The 25012-nt window shown below is 33.5% G+C and overlaps 3 protein-coding genes across 3 annotated transcripts in view; 2 read left to right on the plus strand and 1 right to left on the minus strand.

Annotated features, from left to right (window-relative positions):
- Ccdc39 (Coiled-coil domain containing protein 39) overlaps nt 1-7047 on the minus strand; it is a 37431-nt gene extending 30384 nt beyond the window's left edge. The window contains exons 1-5 of the mRNA XM_088264322.1: nt 6780-7047; nt 6569-6677; nt 3280-3427; nt 2163-2320; nt 1541-1660 (exon numbers count right to left, since the gene is read on the minus strand). Coding sequence (XP_088120448.1) covers nt 1541-1660; nt 2163-2320; nt 3280-3427; nt 6569-6677; nt 6780-6889 — 645 coding nt within the window. The 5' untranslated portion in view covers nt 6890-7047. The remainder of the gene's footprint in view (nt 1-1540; nt 1661-2162; nt 2321-3279; nt 3428-6568; nt 6678-6779) is intronic.
- A 300-nt stretch (nt 7048-7347) lies between these two features.
- Nucleotides 7348-11431, plus strand: LOC148306830 (uncharacterized). Its single transcript, XM_088264325.1, has 4 exons — nt 7348-8585; nt 9533-9730; nt 10169-10272; nt 10366-11431. The coding sequence occupies exons 1-4, from the start codon at nt 7574-7576 to the stop codon at nt 11053-11055; spliced, it is 2004 nt and encodes a 667-aa protein (XP_088120451.1). The 5' UTR covers nt 7348-7573; the 3' UTR covers nt 11056-11431.
- Nucleotides 11432-11955: 524 nt separating this feature from the next.
- Nucleotides 11956-25012, plus strand: part of ctrip (E3 ubiquitin-protein ligase ctrip) — a 91268-nt gene continuing 78211 nt past the window's right edge. The window contains exon 1 of the mRNA XM_088264323.1: nt 11956-12262. The gene's annotated coding sequence lies outside the window, so the exon portion shown is untranslated. The remainder of the gene's footprint in view (nt 12263-25012) is intronic.

Genomic DNA, 25012 nt, shown 5'->3' on the forward strand with positions numbered 1-25012 from the left:
GTAAAATATTTTAAAGATGATCCCAGTCCAATAAAAAGTAAATTAGTACACTTTTGGTCTCTGTTTTATGATAAATCTCTTTCAAATTACCGTAGAGCTAATTGAACTTTGATGTGTTACTTGAGCCCAGTACAAAAAAAATTAAATCTGTATTTGGTCTACAATAATGAACGTATTGTGACAATATGTCAGGGAAACAATGAATCATGTCATTCATTATTGTAGACCAAATACAGATCAAAATAAAAAAAATTGTAATGGGCTCAAGTAACACACCAAAGTTCAAGTAGCCCCGTTCTATGGTACTTAAATTGTATTTATAAAAAAGGAATACTAATTCTTCTTTGAGGGATTACAATCTGTGTGGTGATTGGTTAGCTTCTTTCATGGTCAGTCTCCACCCGTCTCTTCAACTCAGCGTACCCGCTACAGAGCATGTCGGAGATAATTTGGTCCATGTAGTTTTAGCGGGGTTGCCCTCTGTAGTTTGTGCCTTTGCACATACCCTCCGCAATGTCAATCGATTCTTCCTTTTCCAGAAAATAAATATAAGGGTACGTACCTACATCCCCTATTAGCCACTGTTATCTCCCATAAATTATTACTGCACATGTTAAAACTGTTACTTAGAATTAAATAGCTACATAAGGACCGTCAGTCCATTTAATTTTCACATTCGTTTGAAAATGCCATACCTAGGCGAAAAAATTGTCACAATATTAATTTTTATATGTTTTTTAAAATAAAGTCTGTAGACTCAAAAAATCTGTGTTTGATTTAAAATACATAAATTAAAACGGAGTTCCACAAATTAAATGCCAAATCAATATTACATCCACCATTTGTCAAATGAGGATGGGACATTGCTGTACGAGAGAGCATCTTGCGAAGATTGGTGTCTTTGACTCCCCCATTTGCGAGTGTCGTTTTGAAGAAGAAGATCTTAACCATATATTCATTGTTTGCCCAATAAATGACCAAATGCCAAGATTTTTTTAAACTCTGGCCCCGCTTATTCCCCTCCCTACAGACATCCATCTACAAACTTTTAGTAATTTTTTTTTAAATTGAACAGAATTAATTTATAGTTTAATAATAAATCAATCATTTCATTAATTGATTCGGCAGTCACTTTGTGGTAAAATCTATTAATTTTTGATTAATGTTTTACTTAGTAAATACCACTATTTCTTAAAATCTACTGTGACACGTGTTTCGATGCATTCCGCATCATTTTCAAACACCGTATGGTGTACGGTGTTTGAAAACGATGCGGAATGCATCGAAACACGTGTCACAGTAGATTGTAAGAAATAGTGGTATTTACTAAGTAAAACATTTATCAAAAATGAATAAATCAATCATTTTATAATTAAGTAATATTATTTAATTAACTTGACATTGGGAAAAGCAATATATTTTATATGCAACGCCACTATATATTTAAAAAAAAACTAATAAATAAAAAGTAGGCTTGGATGTCTTATATTACGGCCTACCCATTTATAAAAAGGGAATACAAATTACATGTTAAAAATACCTGATTGGATAGTCTATCCAAGCCCCTCTCATCAGCCTGGATATTACAGCAGAGCTCTGCCAGCGCCTGCTGTTTGGCATCGTACTCTACCTTCAGACGCTGCCTCTTACCGTCCATATCCTGTGCGCAATCATACAAACAAACAAAAAATGTCAATTAATCAATTTGAACGGTTTTCAAAAAAATAGCAGAAAATATGCAATTGGCAGAGTCAAGTACGACTCACTATAATATTTATTTATTTGGCAGTAACGTTGTGAAATAACATGATAATAAAATAACAACTCTATGTGGAAAAAACTATAGTTGTCATTTTATTTTATAAAATGCAGTTCCACCAAGAAACGTCACTACAAAGCTTAAATCTAATACATAACATGATGAGTTTAATATATAAAAATAAAATACTTGAATATAAACCACTTTGAGTTTTTTTATTGTCAACACGACTAGTTTCGAGAAGTACAGATGTTTCTCATCAATGGGTGATAATACAAACTGAGTTTTATGATGTTGATGAGAACATCTGTAGTTCTCAAAACTAGTTGTGTTTGCAGTAATAAAGACAAAAAGTAGTACATATTTTATAAGTGTTTTATTTTTATTTTTAGGTACAACTCACGGCTATTTTGGCTGTGTCCTCCTTACTGAACTTTTCAATAGCATCTATGTCTGCCTCTCCCCTCTTCAGAGCCAGCTTCCATTCTTCCAGAGCATTCCGGTCTTCGCCGATCCCAGTCCTGCGGGATTCCACACGACGCAGCACGCGAGCTATGTCGGCTAAAATTATAAATATATTTTTTTTACATTAATAGTTTATTTTCCTTCCTATTTTTTTTTTCTTTATTTACGGCCGTAGCCAATTTATACATAATAAATATAAATCATGTGATACATTTTGTATAAAATAATTATCTCTTTTAAGTGTATTAAACAAGGATGAACATATTATAAGAAAAGGAATTATACATCAGCCTGAAGTATTGTAATTATTCTTGATTTGTAGTTAGCAAGCGACATGTTCCAGATATCGGTGTGGTCCGTGAAATCATTGCCGAGCTTTTCCTTTCGGTGAATGGGAGTATTGAATCCAGACACTGTCTGGCTGTTATTACAGTAAAATATTTGACGTTATTACAGTAAAATATTTGGCAGTGGGCCTTCATAAATTTTATGTCACTATATTTTCTGTATGTAAATTGGGTTTTCTTTACTTAAATGTTATAAAATTGCTGTAATGTAATAAAAAATTAGAATATACTTGAAAAAATATGTCTTTCACCATCGTGTAAATTTATTTTTTCCAATTAAAAATTCTTCCATTGTTTTCTCCTTTATTCAGTTGGTCTGACATGTTTTCCTGTTAAAACACGTCTAAAATAAATCAAAAATACATTTATCTATAAAGGAAACGATTTAAATAAAAAATAAATAGGAAAATTAGTTTATTTCCATATAAAATACATTAATTACACTTTAAGGAGTGATTTTTTAAATTTACGCTCAAAGGAAATTTCCAAATTTCAATGAAAAACAAAAACTTCTTAGCACACTAGGTACGTCTGTAGTTTGGAGAGACACTGACTCTCGAATAGCTCGGAGCTGGATGCTTGCAATTAAGTGGTAAGGGTGGGGGAAGCGATAAGGTGCATTTGTCAATTATATGACAAGCGCCCGCTGGAAGGTTAATCAAATACACACATACAAATATCTTGGACTTCCTCGCAGGCGTCTCTCACCTTGCAATCCCTCGGCCTTGTGTTGCAAGTCCTGGCACTGATGCTGCATTCGCTCCACGTCCTGCCGGGCACGCCCGGCCTCCGTGGCGGCCACTCGGCTACGATGCTCTTCGCTATCCATCTGCTCCTTGTGGACCACCAGGAGATGCTGTCAGGAGATACAAGGATTATCAATCCAGCTAATACCGTAAACATCACCCACTTTTTAACCACCAAGATTAGGGTTATTTTATGAGAAACAAGCTAAAGTAATCACCTTTTTTTCTACAGAAATATGAAAACAATGTTTGTTGTATGTATACCTGATGAAATTTCGCCATACTAGGTGCACTAAGGATGGGTTTATGCCATTTTGTAATCTCAAGTGTTGCAAAACATTGTGAATAGTGTACACTGTTTTTTTTTGTATATTATTTTTTTAGTAGCATAATTTAAATGAAAGAATAAGATTTAAAAGTAGTTTTTAGTGTGATAAATTCTAACACATGGAATACACAGACCCACGCTACAGTCGGGACAATAATAGCGACAATAATAGTATTTATTTCCCGCATTTGTCCGTTTTTCCATATCCAGTACGCAGTAAATATTTTTTACACAGGTATTTTTTTTCATATCGCTCACTCCTTTCAAGAACGTCATAAATCAAAAAACTTGATTTTTCAGGAGAACGTTTTTAAAGTTTAAAAATATAACATAATGTATTAAAAATAAATATCAAGCCACTTATTGAACTTTTTACTGTGCAACAGATCTTTTTAGGTAAAACCTGAGGGTTTTTTCTCCATTTGAAAAATATTTAGTATATTTAAAAAAATAATTAAACAATGCCTTTTCTTCAAAATTCAAAATAACGTTTTCTGTCCTGTAGCGGGTAAATATTAAGTAAAAAATATGCCACTTTTGCTGGGATATAGTACATTTTCTGGGCATTCTGAAAACATGCACAACTGAAAATTGGCGATTTTTGATTTATGATGTTCTTGAAAGGAGTGAGCGATATGTGATAAAGGTTAGCGAGAAGTGGTGCAGAAAAAACGCGCGTATCACATACGCTTATAGATATCACATACACTTATACGTATGTGTAGGGCGGATAATTATTTAAGAACAAAAAAGTAAAAACTCATTTACAGCGGATTACCATAATTCCATAACAATCCGAGATGCTTGATGTTTGAGAAAATTAAAAATTGTAGATAGTAAAATAATTGTAGTTTCTCACAACTGGGACAAATTGACAAATTGACCGGGATGAGCCTTCAAACCGAGACAATCCCGATTCTTTTTTTATTTTTTTATTTATTAATTGGAGAACCAACAGAATATTTACAAAAATAACATAATATAAAATTTAAAAAAAAAAAATTAATAGGTTTTCACTAAAGTAATCTAAAAATAAATATAAACTGTCATGTGCATTAAAGTATAACTACAACATTTTGAGTGTGTCCAAATACTTGTTCACAAAATCTGGATTATCTCCAATTACAGGAGTTATTTTCATATTATTTTTTGACATCTCATCAAAGATGAAGAAGAATATGGAAGTCTGGGCATTTACGGGGCTGACGACCGTCATCGGCTGGTTTAAGTGATCACTTTACACACGTGTAACATTCACCAATTCTACCCATTATTGACAACCACTCTACTCAAATTCTTGGAAGGATTCGGACCTCACATACTAATATAAGAGTTTCTGCTTAGTAAAAAGCTTCTTTACATCTCACCCATAGATGTCACTAGTGAAGTTCTAGTGATTCAAGAACAAGGTTTCTAAATTGGTTAATGTATAAAGAACTTCCAAGAATTTGAGTAGAGTGGTTGTCAATAATGGGTAGAATTGGTGAATGTTACACGTGTGTAAAGTGATCACTTAAACCAGCCGATGACGGTCGTCAGCCCCGTAAATGCCCAGACTTCCATATTCTTCTTCATCTTTGATGAGATGTCAAAAAATAATATGAAAGTATAACTATATAATAAACATACGTTACATGTTTTTATGAAATAATAGAAATTTTCTTTATCAAATAGTCAAATAGATATCAACAATATTTCTCTTAAACGTATTAAAAGAACCATTATTTATGTCTATTTCATTAAGCATTACATTGCACATATCACAGGCTCGATTTAAAAATTAATTTTGGTAGGACTTGGTGTTAAATAAAACCTTGGTGTCTTGGTGGATAAATCACACGCATTTCAGGGATGTAGAACGAATGAGTGAGGAAAGAACGGTAAAACAAATTTATGAGGCGAATGTTAGCGGGAAAAGAAGCAGAGGAAGACCGAGAAAAACATGGCACGATCAGGTATGCCAAATACTTGAAAGTGGTCAGGTTAGGAGTCGTAACAATCGGCGGGTATGTATGAGGAGATGCATGAACGTGGAAGAGGCGAAGAATGTTTGCAAGGTCAGAGTGGTGTGGCGCTCTATTCTCTCTGCCTACCCCTGCGGGGAAGCAGCGTGATGGTTAGTTAGTTTTTTTTTATTTCAGGGATTTTAAATAAAGTTTTCTTACAGGATATAAACACAGAAACACATCAAACAAAACATAACACATACCCTCTTTCGGTTGCAATACCTTTAATTATTATGCAATAAAGTTGTGCAACCTGCTTCCATTATATTAAAAGTTATTAAACATAGAAACTAATTATAAAAGAGTTATTTTTTTATATTATTTTTTGACATCTCATCAAAGATGAAGAAGAATATGGAAGTCTGGGCATTTACGGGGCTGACGACCGTCATAGTATTTGGACACACTCAAAATGTTGTAAATAAATTATCTGGTCAAATTATAAGCTTAATAATGACTCCTAACCTGACCACTTTCAAGTATTTGGCATACCTGATCGTGCCATGTTTTTCTCGGTCTTCCTCTGCTTTTTTTCCCACTAACATTCGCCTCATAAATTTGTTTTACCGTTCTTTCCTCACTCATTCGTTCCACATTAAGCCTAAAGTCTTTAACAAGTGATTTAAGCTCTAACAAACGAAATAAATTGTAATAATAATAAATAAAGGATATAAGAGGAGATAGAATTAAAAGCAACAACAATAATGAGGGAAAATATAAAATAAACTATTCAGTCTACATTAATTAAATGATGAAAATGTGGACAGTTAAAATTATTGTTACCTTAAATATCAATATATGGTGATCAAAAAAAATACACGAGAAAAGAGAAATCAATTGAGTACCTACATATTATTTTAAATAATCAAGAAAGTACAAAATTACATATAATAAAGAATCTAAAATATTAAGATTACCATATTAGCTTGATGTTCAGACAGAAGATTCGTCCTGTGCAGGTCACACTCATTTTGTTTGATACTCTGGGCTTCTGTTTCTGATTTCAACTGAATTAGTTCCCTGTTCCTAAATACATGAAAGCAATATTAGTCCGGTATTCTTAGTACAATCTTCGATACTGAGGTGGGACAGATCAAATAAATTATTATCAAATTCATACACACATACCTCTCTTCCAACAACTTTTCCAATGCCTTATTCTCCTCATTAGAAACTGGCAAAAAAGTCCCGTCAGTCCATCCTAGTTGGTCCAAAACATCGGTTAAAAACGACGGCATTTTATTAGCTTTTTAACCAAATTAACTTAATTTTCAAATTAAACTAGATATACCCAAATTATAACTGCTGCACTATAAATAACAACCGGTATGAGCTGGATCATAAACAAAAGGCTAACAATCAATACAAAAATATTTTATCTCGAATGTTTATCAAAAATATTGACAAAACAAAAAATAAAAACAAGTGTATTGTCAGTCGTCATGGAAACGAATATTGCCGCCTTAGGCTTAGGGTAGCCATTATAAAAAAATAAGAACCTACTCTGTATTTATTAACCTAACTACCTATATGTTGTATAAAAATATATTTTGTTCTCTCCTTATAAATACGACAACGACGTTAATTTTATGTTCATTTAAAAATAAACTTTATTTTTTTTATTTTTTTTTCTATTTAGCAAAGTTCTTAGCCGATTCGATATGCGAGAACGATTCATGTTATGAAGTTTATTTTAGTTGATCTATTTTCGGATTACCGATCGTCTCATATAATCTCGGTGGTGTTTTAAGTTGTTAAATATTCACCGTGATTCTAGTTCTGTTTTAATATATTCCCAAATACCAATTCTAAATAATTGTTAAGTTATATCGAATTTTTGCATCGTAAATTTAACTCTGTGCGTGCTGCGTAATTTCATGGGGCAACGTAAATATTCGCGAAAATTCATATGATTTGTGAAAATGTGTTCATCGTTGCTTCCATGTCCTCTGTGTACTTTACCTCGTTTTAATGATTTGGAATCCCTTCGCATCGGTTTAATAAAGGTTGCCACTGAAAATTTGGTGTGTCCCGTCTGTTACGATATTTTTATGGGATTAGATAAATTGACAATACACTTGTTTAGCCATTGTGAAAATGATTTCCTGCCGCAAACAGATCAACAAACACTCATAGAAGATGGAAAACTTATCGAAAAATCCAAAAACAGTATTGATTCCCTCGAAAAAGACGAAAAATTTCAGCCAGTTCGTGTTGAAACACCTGTTTGTATAAAACGCAAACCAAAAAAAAATAGTAATCCAAATGGCGTTGAAGAAACTGATATTCAAAATATTACAAACACTCCGGAACAGCCAATACCGTTTTTCAATATAAACACGATTCCATTCATTGGTATTCCGGAAAACATTTCAATATTACAAAAAAAGAAACCCACGAAAAATATGACGGAGAGGAAAAACTCCAGAAATAACAAACTTTCGGAAAAATGTGACATCTGCGGATTTTTCTTTCTGGGAAAAAACATTTTGGAAATGCACAAGAAGCTAATACACAATATTCAAAATTCGGAAATCGTGAATGGCATATCGAAGTACTGTTGTCATATTTGTTCAAAGGTCTTCAAAATGAAAGGATCTCTTATGGTGCATTTGAGAATGGTGCATTTTGGAATAATTCCATCTGTAGAACGAGAAGAAGAGGCTGCCCAAGGATTTAAAAAAAGTTTAGACAATAAAACTCCAGGTCAACATAACAGCGAGACTTCCATGATGTGTGATGACACGAACGATAGCAATTCTAAGGGAGATACAGATTTCGAAATTATGGTAATCAATAATGCATCACCAGAATGTCAAGATCAATCAAATAGTAATGGTGGAAATAATGCGACAAAACAATGGACTTGTGATATATGTAAAAAACAATTTACGACTAAATATTTCCTGAAAAAGCACAAAAGACTTCATACCGGTAAGATTGTCTTTATTCTTCATAATTTTATTAATTTCATGAATTCAATGAAGGGTCAGTGACAAAATGTTACGCGAATCCAAATGTTTTAATTCGAAATAAGTTATAAATAATCTAAAAGGCCTTGTTGATAAAAGCGGGTAAATGTTGAGATTATTTGGCACCATGCCATGGTTGCAAAACATTGGTTCTCTACCTTGAATAAAATATGTAATTATTTTAAACATATTTATGATCTAATAAAATGCATATTGGTAGGTAGATAGCACGTGTCATGCTAGTAAGAAATATTGGGCATGATATTCTTCTTCTTCTAACAGCTATCCGCACCCAATGGTGCATAGGGCATTGCATCGTATTGACGATGCAGTGCCATGACTTGATTATCAATGAACACATGAAGGTAAGGTGATCAGCCCTCCGCTTCGGGTACCAGTCCAAGGTAATATTGCATGAATATTAGAGTAAAAAAATCACAAATATTTATTTGACCCCCCTGGGAATCGGACCCGGAACCTCCAGTGGTATCGGTTTCGTCTCCTGCTTTCAAATCATCTAAAGACGAATCGTTTCATATTTCTTTATTTTTTAAACGGTAAATTATAAATGATAAATTTATTTGCTCTCGTTTTTACATATATATTTTACATATATCTCGTTGAAATGACTATCCATATTATTCTAATAATTTTTAACATTAAGTATTTTTGTGAATGTTTATCATGCATATGAATTTTATTTCGGAATTCCACCTCCGTAGTGTAATGGTCAGCACGTCCTATGCATCATCGGGTGCGGATACGAGTTTGAAGAAGAAGAAGAAGAAGAATATATAAATTTCAAGAATGTTTCCGAAATGTGGATACACTACGTACAAAAAAGTTACATTGCATTCAATTTATATTTTTGTGAGTTTAGTCGTGTGGTTTCTGTTTTTCTTGTTACAGGTGAGATGCCTTATGCTTGTGCACAGTGCAACAAGACCTTCACCTTCCAGCAGTCGTATCACAAGCACCTTTTGTACCACAACGATGACAAACCTCACCAGTGTGCACATTGTGGTCGGGCCTTCAAGGAACTTTCCACTTTGCATAATCACCAGAGAATCCACACCGGAGAAAAACCCTTCTCTTGTGAAACATGTGGTGAGTATTCCATAACTATCAGCGCAAAAGTGGCTTAACTCCAAACGAAAGAAAATGGTATTTTCTAGAGATGTAATGTTACTTTTCGGTTCGGATAGTAGAAATTATTTTGGATAATTTATATGGTGCCATTTAAAAAAAACTAACTCAATTATATTCGTTATCCTCGTCTCAAATAGGGATGTCATTCGTTATTTTTCCTCAGTATATATTTTTTCTAGCTTAAGTTTTTGATGTTGGATTGTCAAATATATTAAAATAAGCTAGAAATATCCAATAAGCAATTAAATTTATGCATTGATTGGTATGATTCACTTTATCCCAAAATCGAATAAAGTAACGACTTCTTTCAAAGAAATCGTTATTCAGTAGTTTTTTTTTGGTCAACCATTTGCTTTCCATAAAATTTTATTAACAAGGTTTTTTTCTGTTTTTAAGGAAAATGTTTCCGGCAGCGTGTTTCTTACTTGGTTCATCGCCGAATTCACACAGGTGCTATGCCATACAAGTGCACATCTTGTGAGAAAAGTTTCAGATACAAGGTTCGATAAAAGTTTTTCAAAAAACAGGTATTCCGATATAATTAAACTCGTTAATTTTGGGCCAATTTCTTAAATGCATTCTAATATTTTCAGGTATCTCAGAGGACACACAAATGTACTGCTCAACCACCTGGAATGCTGGTACGACAATCTGGTGATCTCGTCCAAAAATTGATAAAAAACCAAAAAGAATTACTTGACCAAGAGAATCGCTGTGAAGACATGCATAATGATCCAAAAGAACAACATAAAAGTGAAAAAACTTCATTTTTGCAATACAGTAGCCAAAATAAACATCACAATTTTTTGGACTTGCAGCAAATTCAAAACGAGAATCAATTTATTGAAAATCTTTGTGAAAGCGACCGCCGGTCACCAGTTTTAAACTCTGACGATGAAAGCTTCCATCCAAAAGACAACAGGCGGATTCAGGAAAATAATAATATAATAGACGAACTAGTCAACGAGTCAATATCTAAAATTAACTTTGGTGATCCAACTCCATCATCATCGCACAGCTTCGGCAACGAAGTGGAGGCTTTGTATTCCATGATTTCTCCAAAGCATCAGGTTGAAGAAAATTTACCCTCGCCTTCAGATAGGTTCAAAAACTTGAAACTGTCACCGTCCTCTGAAAATATTTTGGAAAAACAAATGGAAGATGTTTACGAAAAAACTGGAATATATCAAATCTTTGAAAACCCTGGCTCAAGTTCTGCGGATAGTTTTAAGAAAAATAACAGCATAAACAATTTTCATAATCAAGCTTTTCAAGGAAGGTGATATCATAAATGTATTCCATAGTTTTATTTATTTGTGACTTTGATTATTTTGTTATATTATGTAACTTAACGGGTGAATAAATGAAATAATAATGTTTACGAGGTACATTTTACGTACGCAAGCATAATATAAGTGATGTTAACTATGATTTTATTATTTTTAATTTATATGATTTGAGTGATAATCAACTACATACGTTGTATTCGAAAATGCATACCTGGCGATTCAAGCTAAATGTAGAAAAAAATTATACCCACTCTATAACGACTCGCTGAAAAATTGGAGGACATAACGGTTTTTATTAAAGTTCTGCTTTTGTATGTAAAAGGTGGAAGATGGCTTTTTGGTGGATGAAATGAATAAATAAATTCATAAACGCGAGTTTTGTTTAAATTTACAGTCAAATTTTACTAGTGATAGCGATGAACAAATTAAATACCCTTTCTCCCCTAACCAAAAATAAAAAGACGAAATATTACAAATAACACAATGTCAATATTGTTTATTTGGTACATACAGTCTGTCGAAAACAGTGAAAATAATTAAGGCTATTTAAAATTATAATAACAACACTAAATATTTTAAAAATATTATTTTTATTCACATTTTCAATTACAAAAAACTGCTAGTCTTACTACTCCTGCTACACTCATATGGATTTCCGATTTCAACGGCAATAACCCTACGATGTACATGAACTTAATTTTATGTGCTAATCAAAATTTATTCAAGTTTCGAATGATAATATATCTAATATTTTTTGGTAGACGAAGATATTGATTTTATATTATAAAGAACGCAATGATTTAAAATTACAACTCACCCCATTAGAGTATTCAGTAAGAACTCGTTTAATTTCATTTTTCAAGCCTAGCAATAAAATATTAACAAAAGAAAGAAGATAGTTCAGTCACGTCCAGCCTGTGTTTCGTCTGTTTCCGATGGGCGATATCGAAATTGTTTAGTATATTTACAAAATACATGAGAAAAGCTAAATTTACAGGTGGTTTCGTGTAATATTCTTTAATAAAATTAACGCTGTGTCCGTTGTACAGCCACGTACTTCTTTTAAGAGTTCATAGAAGCCAGTGTTATAGGAAAATATTGTGTACACTGTATACATTAGTGCTAATGGTGATTTTGCTTTGTCTGACTCACTTTCGTGCTGTTTGTTTTGTGCAAGATCGTGCTTGATACATCAGACATGGTAATATTTTAATTTATGTTTTATTCAGTATCGATTTAACGAATTGAGAAACTAATTTGACTATTGTTAATATTATGTTAATGCAGTACTGTGTTTATATGGTATGCTATCGACTCAGACATTTACATTGATTTTTTGTTTAACGATTTATGAAACGTGTAGGTACTGTACCTTTTTTATATAAAAAAAACCTCCGTTCTACAATTTTTTCGAAAAGGTATCTACTTTTACGACGAATTGCTAAAATTGTTACCAGGAACAAGTCGTTATTTTTTCTTTTCTGTGTTTTCTTTTGTCTTGGGAGATTTTCTAGATAATATTTTTTACATTTTCGCAATATAAATAATTCAAACGTATAAAGGATAGTTCATAATTGAAAGTTAAAGTGATAAATTCCAGTGTTTATTTATTATTTTATTCTCGAATTGAACCGTGTGTCGCGAGTCGCCGTTCGTTAGCAGTCGTTGCCATTTTATATCGTAGCGAGGCTTGACCACTTAAAAATTTGTTGTTTCAATAGCTTATTTCTGCAGTGTAGCATTGAATCGTTTAGATTATATAATTTCAACAATAATATAGTTAATTTGAAGAAGAATATAGGAGCTATCCGCTGTTTCGGTAAGTGTGTAAACATGACATATTTCCTACGAACAGCTGACTTTGCTTTGTTGTCTTTGTATGGATTGGGCCGAAGGGCTTGAGCGTTCCCAGTTCATGTACTAATACATTTTACTGACGAAATCGCGTTGTACGTTTGTTAGTTTAAAAAATATATATTTTTCATGTCCAACGTATGCTGCCCTTGGAAAGTCGTACGCTGGATATTTTACAAACATTGATTCTGTTACTAAGCCGAAGCACAATAGTTGTCGCGTCCGCATTTTTCATATCTCGTTCCTTGCACGGTGTAATAAATTTATCGTAAGTACCTACTCGTGTATATTTTTATAAGTATGCGCGTTGCAATGTGCTCTTGTGTTGTACCCTTCGGAGAGTATTGTTATTGATTCCGAGTACTCCGCAGACGATAAAACTCAAAATATTTTAACAAAACTTATATTGCATGTAGGTAAGAAAAGAGGTGTAATTTTGGAATCGATATTACGTTTGATGCTTAAGGCGATATTTGCTAATACTGTATTCATTCCACCGGAGAAGTCACATCGCGCACTCCTTTCAAGAACGTCATAAATCAAAAAACTTGATTTTTCAGGAGAACGTTTTTAAAGTTTAAAAATATAATACAATGTATTAAAAATAAATATCAAGCCACTTTTTGAACTTTTTTCTGAGTAACAGATATTTTTAAGTAAAACCTACAGGTTTTTTCTCCATTTGAAAAATATTTAGTTTATTAAAAAAAATAATTAAACAAGACCTTTTCTACAAAATTAAAAAACAACATTTTCTTCCCTCTAGCGGGTAAATATTAAGTTAAAAATATGATTCTTTTTCTGGGGTATAGTACATTTTCTAGGCATTCTGAAAACATGCATAACTCAAAATTGACGATTTTTGATTTATGACGTTCTTGAAAGGAGTGAGCGACATGTCTGTTCACGCCAGATTTTTTTTTATGTAAATAGGTTATTTTTTGTATTTAGAATATAAATACAAAAAATATTTTTATATTTTTTTTAACTCCTTACCTTTCAATAACTGTTTTCTTTTCAAAACCATACAATCGTTTCGAAAAAAAACTTATTATTTCAAAGCAAAAACGGTGTTTCAAAAAAAACATGAATTACGTAAAATGTTACCTAACGTGTCGGGTTGTGGTCCCGTGGTTAGTGTCGCGGACTCTTTAGTCAGAGTTTCTCGGTTCGAACCCCTTTACCGCAATTTGATACCTATTTCTAATAATGAGCCGCTTAGGCTCACAGAAACAGTATGAAATTGAAATATTTATGAAAATAATAAGATCACAAATATTTCTCTTTTTAAAAAGAAATAAAAAGAAATACCTGGATTTAGAGAAAAATAAGTTGCGACTCGACAATACTGGGCCTTAAATTATTATGTTTTTACTCTATAAGCCCTGCGATCCTGCGAATCCTAATCGCACTCCCAGTTCCTTTTGAAGGCTGCCATTTTCATGTACACTCCCAAGTACTTTCGACCCTTTTGATGAGCTGGTTACTCAGCGTCAAGGGTTGCTGGGCATCTAAGCATGAACTGTTGCACAACACATGAGTTTTTGCAACATTTATATATAGTTGAGACACCTTTCAAATAGATTTTTATTGATCGATATTTTACAACTGAAGTGCAAAATTCACGTAACTCTAGATTTCCTAATAATATAATATTGCGCAGATGTAAAACAACAGCAGCGTTAAATCATAATACTTACGTAGGTAAAAAACACTTTAATAAACTTCCGGAAAACTTAAAATCTATAAAAAATGATCTCACCTTTAAAACTAAAGTTTAAAAAAAAACATATAGGACTCACCCCAACCTAAACTCCATACCGAGGAATATTTTTCTAATTCATTTAATTTACTTTTTTTATAAAAAATTATGATAATTGTAAACGAACTCCCTCTCTAAACACAAGTATCTACTTTATTAGAGAGGTAGAAACGTTCTATTTTCAATATTATGTATATTTACCTATTTTGTATATTTCAATACGTATTTTGTAAAAAAAAATAAAAAAAAAAAAATTCTCATCCGTAGGGTGAATAATCCAGTGTCCAATATAATAAATAAATGATATATATATATATATATATATATATATATATATATATATATATATATATATATATATATATATATATATATATATATATATATATATATTTTTTTTTAAACCCTTATCCGCACCACAATGGTGCATAGGGCACTGCTTCATATAAACGCAGTGTTATCTTGATCGTTTATACATGAAGGAAAGGTGATCAGCCCTCCGCTTCAGGTACCAGTCCAGGGTAATATTGAATAAATATTACAGTGAAAAAATCACTAATATTTATTTGACCCCCCTGGGAATCGAACCCGGGACCTCCAGAACGGTAGCCGAGCGTGCTGACCATTACACTACGGAGGCGGACAATGATATTAATATCGTAAAAATATGTATTGCTTATAATTTTTCGTTATGTAAAAACTAATCGCTAACCACGTTTATAGCAAAGATAGTAGACCCTTATTTATGTATAAGTATAACATAATGCAGTGTTTCGCAAACTTTTTTCTGTTGGTACACCTGCCAAATCAAAAAAATTTAGAGGTACCTACACCAAAAATAAAAACATAGTTTATTAAATATTGATCAAGTATTAAAATTGATATAATGCTTAAACATATCGCTCACTCCTTTCAAGAACGTCATAAATCAAAAGTCGCCAATTTTCAGTTGTCCATGTTTTCGGAATGCATAGAAAATGTACTATATCCCAGCAAAAGAGGCATATTTTTAACTAAATATTTACCCGCTACAGGGCAGAAAATGTTGTTTTTGCATTTCAATAATTTGTATTGTTAAATAATTTTTTTAAATATACTAAATATTTTTCAAATGGAGGAAAAACCTTCAGGTTTTACCTTAAAAGATCTGTTGCACAGTAAAAAGTTTAATAAGTGGTTTGATATTTATTTTGAATACAGTTCATGACTTTAAAACTCGAAAATGATTTTAAAACTCAAAAAACGTCCTCCTGAAAAATCAAGTTTTTTGATTTATGACGTTCTTGAAAGGAGTGAGCGATATATTACATTTTTTCATTAATTGATTCGGCAGTCACTTTGTGGTAAAATCTATCCATTTTTAGTATATGTTTTACTTAGTAAATACCACTATTTCTTAAAATCTACTGTGACACGTGTTTCGATGCATTCCGCATAATTTTTTATAACATATTATAATGCAAAATGTAAGTCTATTTAATTGAGCACAGGCGATCAAAAATTGGAACGATTGTTTATAAGGCTGCTCTCATCTCTTCGTTGATCGTCCTCAGGCATTCTCTTTTTTTTAAGTCAAAATTTAGAGTGTCGAAAATCCCAATTCGCACAAGTAAGTCGTGGCAAACGGTAAGAGGATTGCAATAGCACGCTTTGAAAGCAGTGGATATTCATTTTCATACGCAGCCAAAAATGTGCTAGCTCTGTTTCGGAAATTTTCAGTAGTTATAACCCTAGATAACTAAACTATATTTGTAGATACAACGCCATTTGTGGATCGCACAATATTGACATATCGCTCACTCCTTTCAACAACGTCAAATATAAAAAAAAACTAGATTTTTCAGGAGATCGTTTTTAATGTTTAAAAATAAAATGTATTAAAAATAAATATCTAGCCACTTATAGAATTTTCTACTGCGCAACAGATCTTTTTAGGTAAAACCAGAATGTTTTTTCTCTATTTGAAAAATATTTAGTATTTAAAAAAAATAATTAAACATTTATATTATCCACTGACACTTCGTGATGGAATTGCATTTTTAATATATTAATAGATTAAAACCAATATTTTTAGCTTTTCCACTTTTTTTATTTGACCAGCGACTGGGTTTCGTCGTTACCGACATCATCAGACTGGTCTGATGATGTCGGTAACGACGAAACCCGGTCGCTGGTCAAATAAAAAAGTGGAAAAGCTAAAAATATTGGTTTTAATCTAATAATATATTAAATAATTAAACAATATCTTTTCTTCAAAATGAAAAACAGCACTTTTTGCCCTGTAGCGGGTAAATATTAAGTTAAAAATATGCCGCTTTTGCTGGGATATAGTACGTTTTCTGGGCATTCCGAAAACATGCACAACCGAAAATAGTCGATTTTTTTATATATGACGTTGTTGAAAGGAGTGAGCGATATGTAGTAGCTGTGCGGAATAGTGATTTATTGTTAAATGTCTCTTACATTCAATCATTAATAACCAAAACTTAAGTGTCACGTGACCGGTTCGTATTTTAATAAATAATTTTGATCAAGTTTAACGTTTTTAATTGCGTAGTTCGCCAGACGAATGTTTAGTTATCACAGGTTAATGTCCGATTACTTTTTAGCTCCGTGAATTATTCTTGCTCGTTTATCGGTAAGTAACTTTTTCCGCGGCACACCAACTAATCACCACGGTATACCAGTGTGCCGCGGCACACACTTTGCGGAACACTGATATGATGCTTAATTGTTATTAGTTCTATAATCTGGTTCCAAACAATGAAGGTTAACGATAAAATCAATAACATAACACCAAATAAAAACATTATGTCGTTGTTATCAACTTGCGCTATCAAGTTTCCTGTGCACTTATCTTCATTCGCTATTATCAATTGTGTCGCCTGCTTTCAAAACCCGCCAGATCCAATTTATAAGATTTTAAAATAAATACTCTATCGGAATCCCAATAGTGGGTTTTATTGTTTAAAATATTTATACACTTCAAAACCCTCTAAAAAATACTTAAAAACGGAGTTGTATTTCAAATTCCCCTACATTTCATGACACTTGCCTTCTGACCCATATCGGCCAATCAGAGAGCAGGGATAGGTAAAAAATTAAGATGACGTCATTATCGGTTTGTGTTTCGTTTTTTTTTTTTAAATACTGAAAAAAATATCTAAAAAATGGGCAAATTCTCTATTTCATAATATTTTATCTAAAGAAAGACAAATCCTTTAAACGTAAATGTTACCCGGAGAAGTTTGTATTTTTTGGAAAATCGACTTACATGGATCTGGCGGATTTTGAAAGTAAGCGACACAATTCAGTTATATCATGAATCACTTATCAGCACTTAATAATGTATAGGTGTCTTTACTTGATATGAAACATCGAACGTTACTCTTTATATGAAGGAAGATGGGAGTCTGAGCATCCCAGGGCTTACGACCTGGCATTTGTCTTCTTCTTCTTCTGATTGGTCAGGTCAAGAGTCGGAATAATCAGCGTGTATGTATGTATAAGAGGCAAAAATTGTTTGCAAGGACAGATTGGTCTGGCGTTCCATTCTCTCTGCCTAAACCTGCGGGCAAACGGCGTGATGGATCGACCATACGTTAAATAAATAAATAAACGAGCTTCTTTGAAACTCTTAAAGAGACTTTAAGAGAGGATACCTCCTAAAGAGTTTATTGAAAATTCACATATTTTTTGTGTTTTTTAATTTTTTTATGGTACGACTTTTTAACCTAAGCTACCTTAACTCAACTTGGACTTGCTTAACTTTATCTAACTTTAAGTTATTTCACATAACTAATTCTAAGTAGGTACTAACTCTTTAAGAGACTGCAAGAGAGGATACCTATGAAAGAGTTCATTGAAAATTCGCCTCTTTCCTATGTTTTTTTTTAAATATTTTTTTTGGCACGACTTTTTAACCTAAACTGCCTTAACTCAACTTGGACTTGCTTTACTTTATTTAACTTTACGTTACTTCACATAACTAATTCTAAGTAGGTACTAACTCTTAAAGAGACTGTAAGAGAGGATACCTCTAAAAATGTTGATTAAAATTTCACATCTTTCTTTTGTGTTTTTTTTTATGGTACGACTTTTTAACCTAAACTACCTTAACTCAACTTGGACTTGTTGCCAGCCCTGGGTGGCTGTTATCACCTTGGATTTGGGTAAACAACAAACCAACTGACATTGTAATGAGAACCGAACTGATGAAACACATTTTGGACTTTGCGAATTAATATTCACACAAGGCGCGCACATTTATTATTATTATTTATTTAAAAAAGGGAAATATTTTTCTTTTTATTATTATTTACAAAAAATACTTCAATTTCATACTATTTCTGTTAGACCAAGCGGCTCACTTTTAGAAATAGGTATCAAATTGTGGCAGAGTGGGTTCGAACCGAGAAACTACGACTCGAAAAGTCCGCGACACTAACCACGGGACCACGACCCGACACTTTACTTCACGAGACAATGGAATTCACTATACAAACAAGATTCTCTGCTTCGCGATTAGCCCTGCCTTTCTTTAGTTATTGGGATTCGTAATGAGTCGAAGAAGAGATCTCTCAGACGAATGTGCGGCTAAGCGGTGATGATAGATGCTCGAATGGTGATATAAGAAAATAATGCAAGGATGATATATAACCATTTTTTACGAAATTAAAAAAAGGTGTGTTGAGATGGTTTGAGCATGGGAATCAAATGAGTTTAGGAAGAACAGTAACAAATTTACTAGGCGAATGTAGTTAGTTGTAAGTAGAGGCAGAGGAAGACCGAGATAAACTCGGCATAATCAAGTATTTCAAATACTTGAGCGTCGTCATGTCAGGAGTCGTGTAACAATCGGCGGGTATGTATGTATGAGGAGTTGCATAAACGTCGGAGAGGTAAAGATTGTTTGGGAAGACGGATTGGTGTGGTGTTCTATTCCTCTGCCTACCACTGCGGTGCAGCGGTGTGATGGTTTCTTAAGTAATGTTTTGATCGTTTGAACTTACGGATTAAATAATCGTGGGATTATTTTGATAGTGTTGCTAATTCCAATGTTGGTGTCCATTGCCCTTTGGCAATCGCGAGCCTGTGGTTCAGAGTTCAGGCTGATAAAAATGTATTTATTCGTTCACATCTCTCCATTATAATAATAAACAGACAATGATAACATGTGTGTATACATAATGGTACAGTAAAACCTTGATACAACGGACCGAGTGAGGGGAGGGCGTGTCCGTTAAAGCTGAAAGTACGTTATATAAAAAAGGTTTATAATAAATCTGAGGAGATGCATGGACGTGGAAGCGGCGAAGAATGTTTACAAAGACAGGGTGGTGTGGCGTTCTATTCTCTCTGCCTACCACTGCGGGAAAGTGGCGTCATGGTTAGATAGTTAGTTAATAAATATTTTTTTTCTTCAAAATATAAACACTGTATTTAGATATAAATAATCGATACAAAACAAAAATAAATTCTATTAATTGTCTTGGGACACTCGTCGTGAAGCGACGTTGCTGTTTGATATCGCCTCTTCCACGTTCATGCATCTCCTCATACATACCCGCCGATTGTTACGACTCCTAACCTGACCACTTTCAAGTATTTGGCATACCTGATCGTGCCATGTTTTTCTCGGTCTTCCTCTGCTTCTTTTCCCAATAACATTCGCCTCATAAATTTGTTTTACCGTTCTTTCCTCACTCATTCGTTCTACATGTCCAAACCATCTCAACACACCTTTCTTAATTTTATCAATAATGCTTATCTCAGCTTTGCATTCCTTCCTTATTTCACTATTCGCACATCTATCATACGTTACGAAGAAATAATTATTATTTATAAAAATACTTCAATTTCATACTATTTCTGTGAGCCTCAGCGGCCACATTATTAGAAATAGGTATCAAATTAGGATAGAGTGGGCTCGAACCAAGAAACTCTGACTCAAGAGTCCGCGACACTAACCACGGGATCACAACCCGACACCCTAACCGAGGTTCATAACTTTTTCCGACACATATTTTTCTTTCAGTCATGATATTGTACCCAGGAACACCTTTATCTACTCGAATTTTGTTGTCTATTATATCCGGAGATCGTAAGATATAGGTCCTTTATATCGCGTCCGCCTCCGTAGTGTAATGGTCAGCACACTCGGCTACCGTTCTGGAGGTCCCGGGTTCGATTCCCAAGGGGGGGTAAAATAAATATAAGTGATTTTTTCACTGTCATATTTATTCAATATCACCCTGGACTGGTACCTGAAGCGGAGGGCTGATCACCTTTCCTTCATGTGTAAACGATCAAGATAACACTGCGTTTATATGACGCAGTGCCCTATGCACCATTGGGGTGCGGATAAGGGTTTTATTATTATTTATTATATCGTGGTTTTACTGTATATTGTATGTTCAGATGCGTAAAATGAACAAGACGTTTCGATTCGGCAGCTCCACGCGCAGTGGACGCGAGCATGAATAAAAGAACGTTTATTTTGGTATATTTCCGATTTCATCATCGCCCATGACATTATTCGTCACGATTTTCATTGATTTAACATTCAGATTGCGACTCAACCGATTCTGAATATGATAATCAGTTTGTCTTTGTTGAAAACACAATAACTTAGAAACTAACATTGTTATAAAATATATATAATATACTTTATTTGATCAGTTTCGTTGTTACCGACACATCAGACTGGTGGGAGGCTTTTTTAAAATTACCTATCGTCCAAGTGACTCTGAAATCTAGCTACGGCTTATGCAACACCGCTTATCACCACCCTACTCAGGCTTCAACTTTTTAAGTTTTATAGCCTATGGCTACTCGTGAGTGGATTTACTCTTTATGTTTAAAGTTACTATAGTTTCATGTAATTCATGAGTGAAAATTCTAGGCAAAAACACTCGCTGGTGGGAGGATTGACAAAACTCTATGTTATATACACAACAAGGCAGTGGTCGAAAACCATGAATTTCTATATTTTTTCTGACAATGGATTTCATTTTGAATTTAATTTATTAACCTAATTAATGATGGTTTAGATGTCAGCGTGTTTGGCTACCATGCTGGAAGTCCCGGATTCGATTCTCAGGGGGGTCAACATAAATATGAATGATTTTTCACTATAATATTTATGTAACATTGCCCTTTACTGATACCTAAAACGCAGGGCTGATCATGTATTCAAAGATCAAGATAAAATTGCCTTTATACGATACAGTGCCCTATGCACCACTGGATGCGGATAAGGGTTAAAGACTTTGAAATAAATCGTTTAACCCCTGTCTCTTTATATTACCCTGGTCCGGGATTACTTACGGTCTGTTCAGTTATTTTACCTCTAGTTTTTTTTTTATTAATTTTTATTTGGCAGTATAAATAATAAAAAAAACTTGAGGTAATAACTGTGAACATTTAAAAAAAAATTTTTTCGGCAGTATAAAAAAAATGTTCGCCTCCGTAGTGTAATGGTCAGCACGCTCGGCTACCGTTCTGGAGGTTCCGGGTTCGATTCCCAGGGGGGGGGGGTAAAATAAATATTAGTGATTTTTCACTGTACTATTTATTCAATATTACCTTGGACTGGTACCTGAAGCGGAGGGCTGATCACCTTTCCTTCATGTGTAAAACGATCAAGATTACACTGCGCTTGTATTACGCAGTGCCCTATGCACCATTGGGGTGCCGATAAGGGTTTTATATAAAAAATAAAAAAATAAAAAAAACTATAGGTAAAATAACTGTACAGACTGTTCGTAAGTTAACGAATTAACTACGTAGAGTAGGTCATAATTAACGATCAAGTTATCATTGCTTCCATCTGATGCAGTGGCCTATGCACCAATGGGGTTCGCACATGGGTCAGAAGAATTATCTAAGAAAGAAAATCAATTGTAATTTTCGTGCCTTTGTTCCGTCTTTGCTTGTCGAGTTATTCCTTAAAAATAAGTATGAACTCGAGTATACGGCTGTCCAAACTCAAAACACAGTAAGGGACATATTTTGTAGTAGGTTTTTTTTTCTTCATTTTTGGACTAAGTAGATTCTACTTAGTCCGAAAATGCAAAAAAAAACGTACTACAAATAAAATGTCCCTTACTGTGTTTTAAGTTTGGACAGCCGTATATGGATCCCGTTCAGTAAAATGAGGTTAGTATAAAAGGAATAGCATTCGCTACTGAAGACTGGAAGTACTGAGTAATTAGAATAGCAGTATACTAGCACAGTATTGTTATAGGCGTGAAGTGTATCTGATGTGAGATCTGCGCGTCCAGTCGTGGTCGCAACTGCCTTACCGGATTTATTTGTCGCCATTTCTTTATGTAGAATCTTGTTTTTTTTTAACGCATCTCATGCGGGGCCGATCGAGCGTAAGTTAATGACTGGCGCAGGCGTATTTCGTAACGTATTCTGCGGGAAGGGTAATTTTACCCTTTCACTCGACTGGTGGTGTTCGGCGGGAAGGGTAATTTTACCTTTTCACTCGACTCATCGTAAATTGTGTATAAGTTATTACGTATGACTTTTGCGGCATCTTTTGATCTTATATCGATGTATATAGTATCGTTAAATGTTATCAATTCTTTTCAGAAATGTTTATCTCTATTATGAGCGCAAATCCGCCCACAGATAGTGTGTTTTAATCGCGACATCATATAAATATATTTTTTTTTATTAATGTTTTACTTAGTGAATACAGCTATTTCTTAAAATCTACTGTGACACGTGTTTAGATACATTCCGCAGCATTTTCAAACACCACGGTGTTTGAAAATGTTGAAATTTTTAATACGGTGTTTGAAAATGATGCGGAATGCATCGAAACACGTGTCACAGTAGATTTTAAAAAAAATATTGGTATTTACCAAGTAAAACATTAATTAAAAATGGATAGATTTGACCACAATGTGACTGCCGAATCAATCAATGAAATCATATAAATTATTAAAACATTTTGAATCTTCCAATAAAAGAAGTATGAACATTCATTTACAATATAATGATGTTTTTTTAGTGAATTAATCTCTCACGTGCACTCAATAATTTTAATATATAAACTAGAAGTAATTATACACTTAAAATACGTAAAAAAACGATATTTTACTGGTAAGAGTGGAACAGTCTTGAGTTATACTCTTATAGTAAAGCTTTGACGAAAATTCAATAGATAATAATTCAAACTTTAATATCGCAATTTTAATTTATTTATTAATATAATAAGCAAAAGTAGAAGTAAAGAATTTTCTCTATACTTAATGGTGATTACTAAAATTTCTCGCAAACAGTGATTGACGGACTGAAAACCGTAAAACTCCGTAAAATACTTAAATTCTAACTTTTCCAGCAGATCATTTTACCTAACATTTTGATACCGTGCAATGTCTGCGAGTCGATAAACCCAGGACTAAGGATTGCTTTTACTGCACTTCATTACTGGAACGTGACTCCTGTTTGTAAGATTCTTGCAAACATACTTTCCGTTCGTGAGACTCTCGCAAGTACAGCCTTTCGACGATCGCTTCAACACTCATTTCAAGTGTGTGGTCGTAGCGATTTGTGCAACCGACCTCCACGCCAACGTGTCCATAATTAAATAACACATACTGCACAACGTTTGTTTGTGAGCTTTCCCGCTAGTCGCTGAGGTAGCACACATGTGCTCAGTGCCATAGGCAAAGCCGCAGAACGGTTCGTATATCCCACGCAACAGATGTTGTTAGTTTCTTTTAATTTAATCCTAAAAAAGTTGTCAATACCTCGTAAAGATGAAGTTGACATCTCCTAAACAAAATCAGCATTATTTGTCTTCGTTTAGCTCAATTCTGGGCGTCTTGAGCATCTGGAATGTATAGTATAATATAATGTCATGCACTTAGTACGCAATTTCCCTCTGTTCCTACCGGTCTTAAGCCAATTCGAAGACAGCGTTTGAAGATGATCAAGCTAACTCCTATTTTTGATCAGTCCATCCTGTACAAAACCGTACTCTTGCTTTTTTAACCTCAACTTTTCATGCAGCTACTAGCTTTCTAGACTCCTCGTCTTCTGGGATATGTGGAAAATCTCTGGATTACATTTTTTTTTAGAAAATGGAGACGTTGGCACGTCTTGCAGTCCCGTGATCAATATTGAATAATATTTATTTTATGTATTTTAAATAAAAAAACATTTTTTTGTCTACTCAAAATATTTATGTATGATGTAAAATACATAATTTAAAATGGAGTTTTACAAATTAAACGCCAAATCAATAAATAAATAAATTCGTGTTTTAGTATCTCCATTATAAAACAGTAAATGGGAGCCATACACGCATGTTCTTTT

This window comes from Brachycentrus maculatus, unplaced genomic scaffold (genome assembly GCF_059751285.1).
Source record: "Brachycentrus maculatus isolate JH-2025_06_01 unplaced genomic scaffold, ASM5975128v1 h1tg000223l, whole genome shotgun sequence".
Taxonomy (NCBI): Eukaryota; Metazoa; Arthropoda; class Insecta; order Trichoptera; family Brachycentridae; genus Brachycentrus; species Brachycentrus maculatus.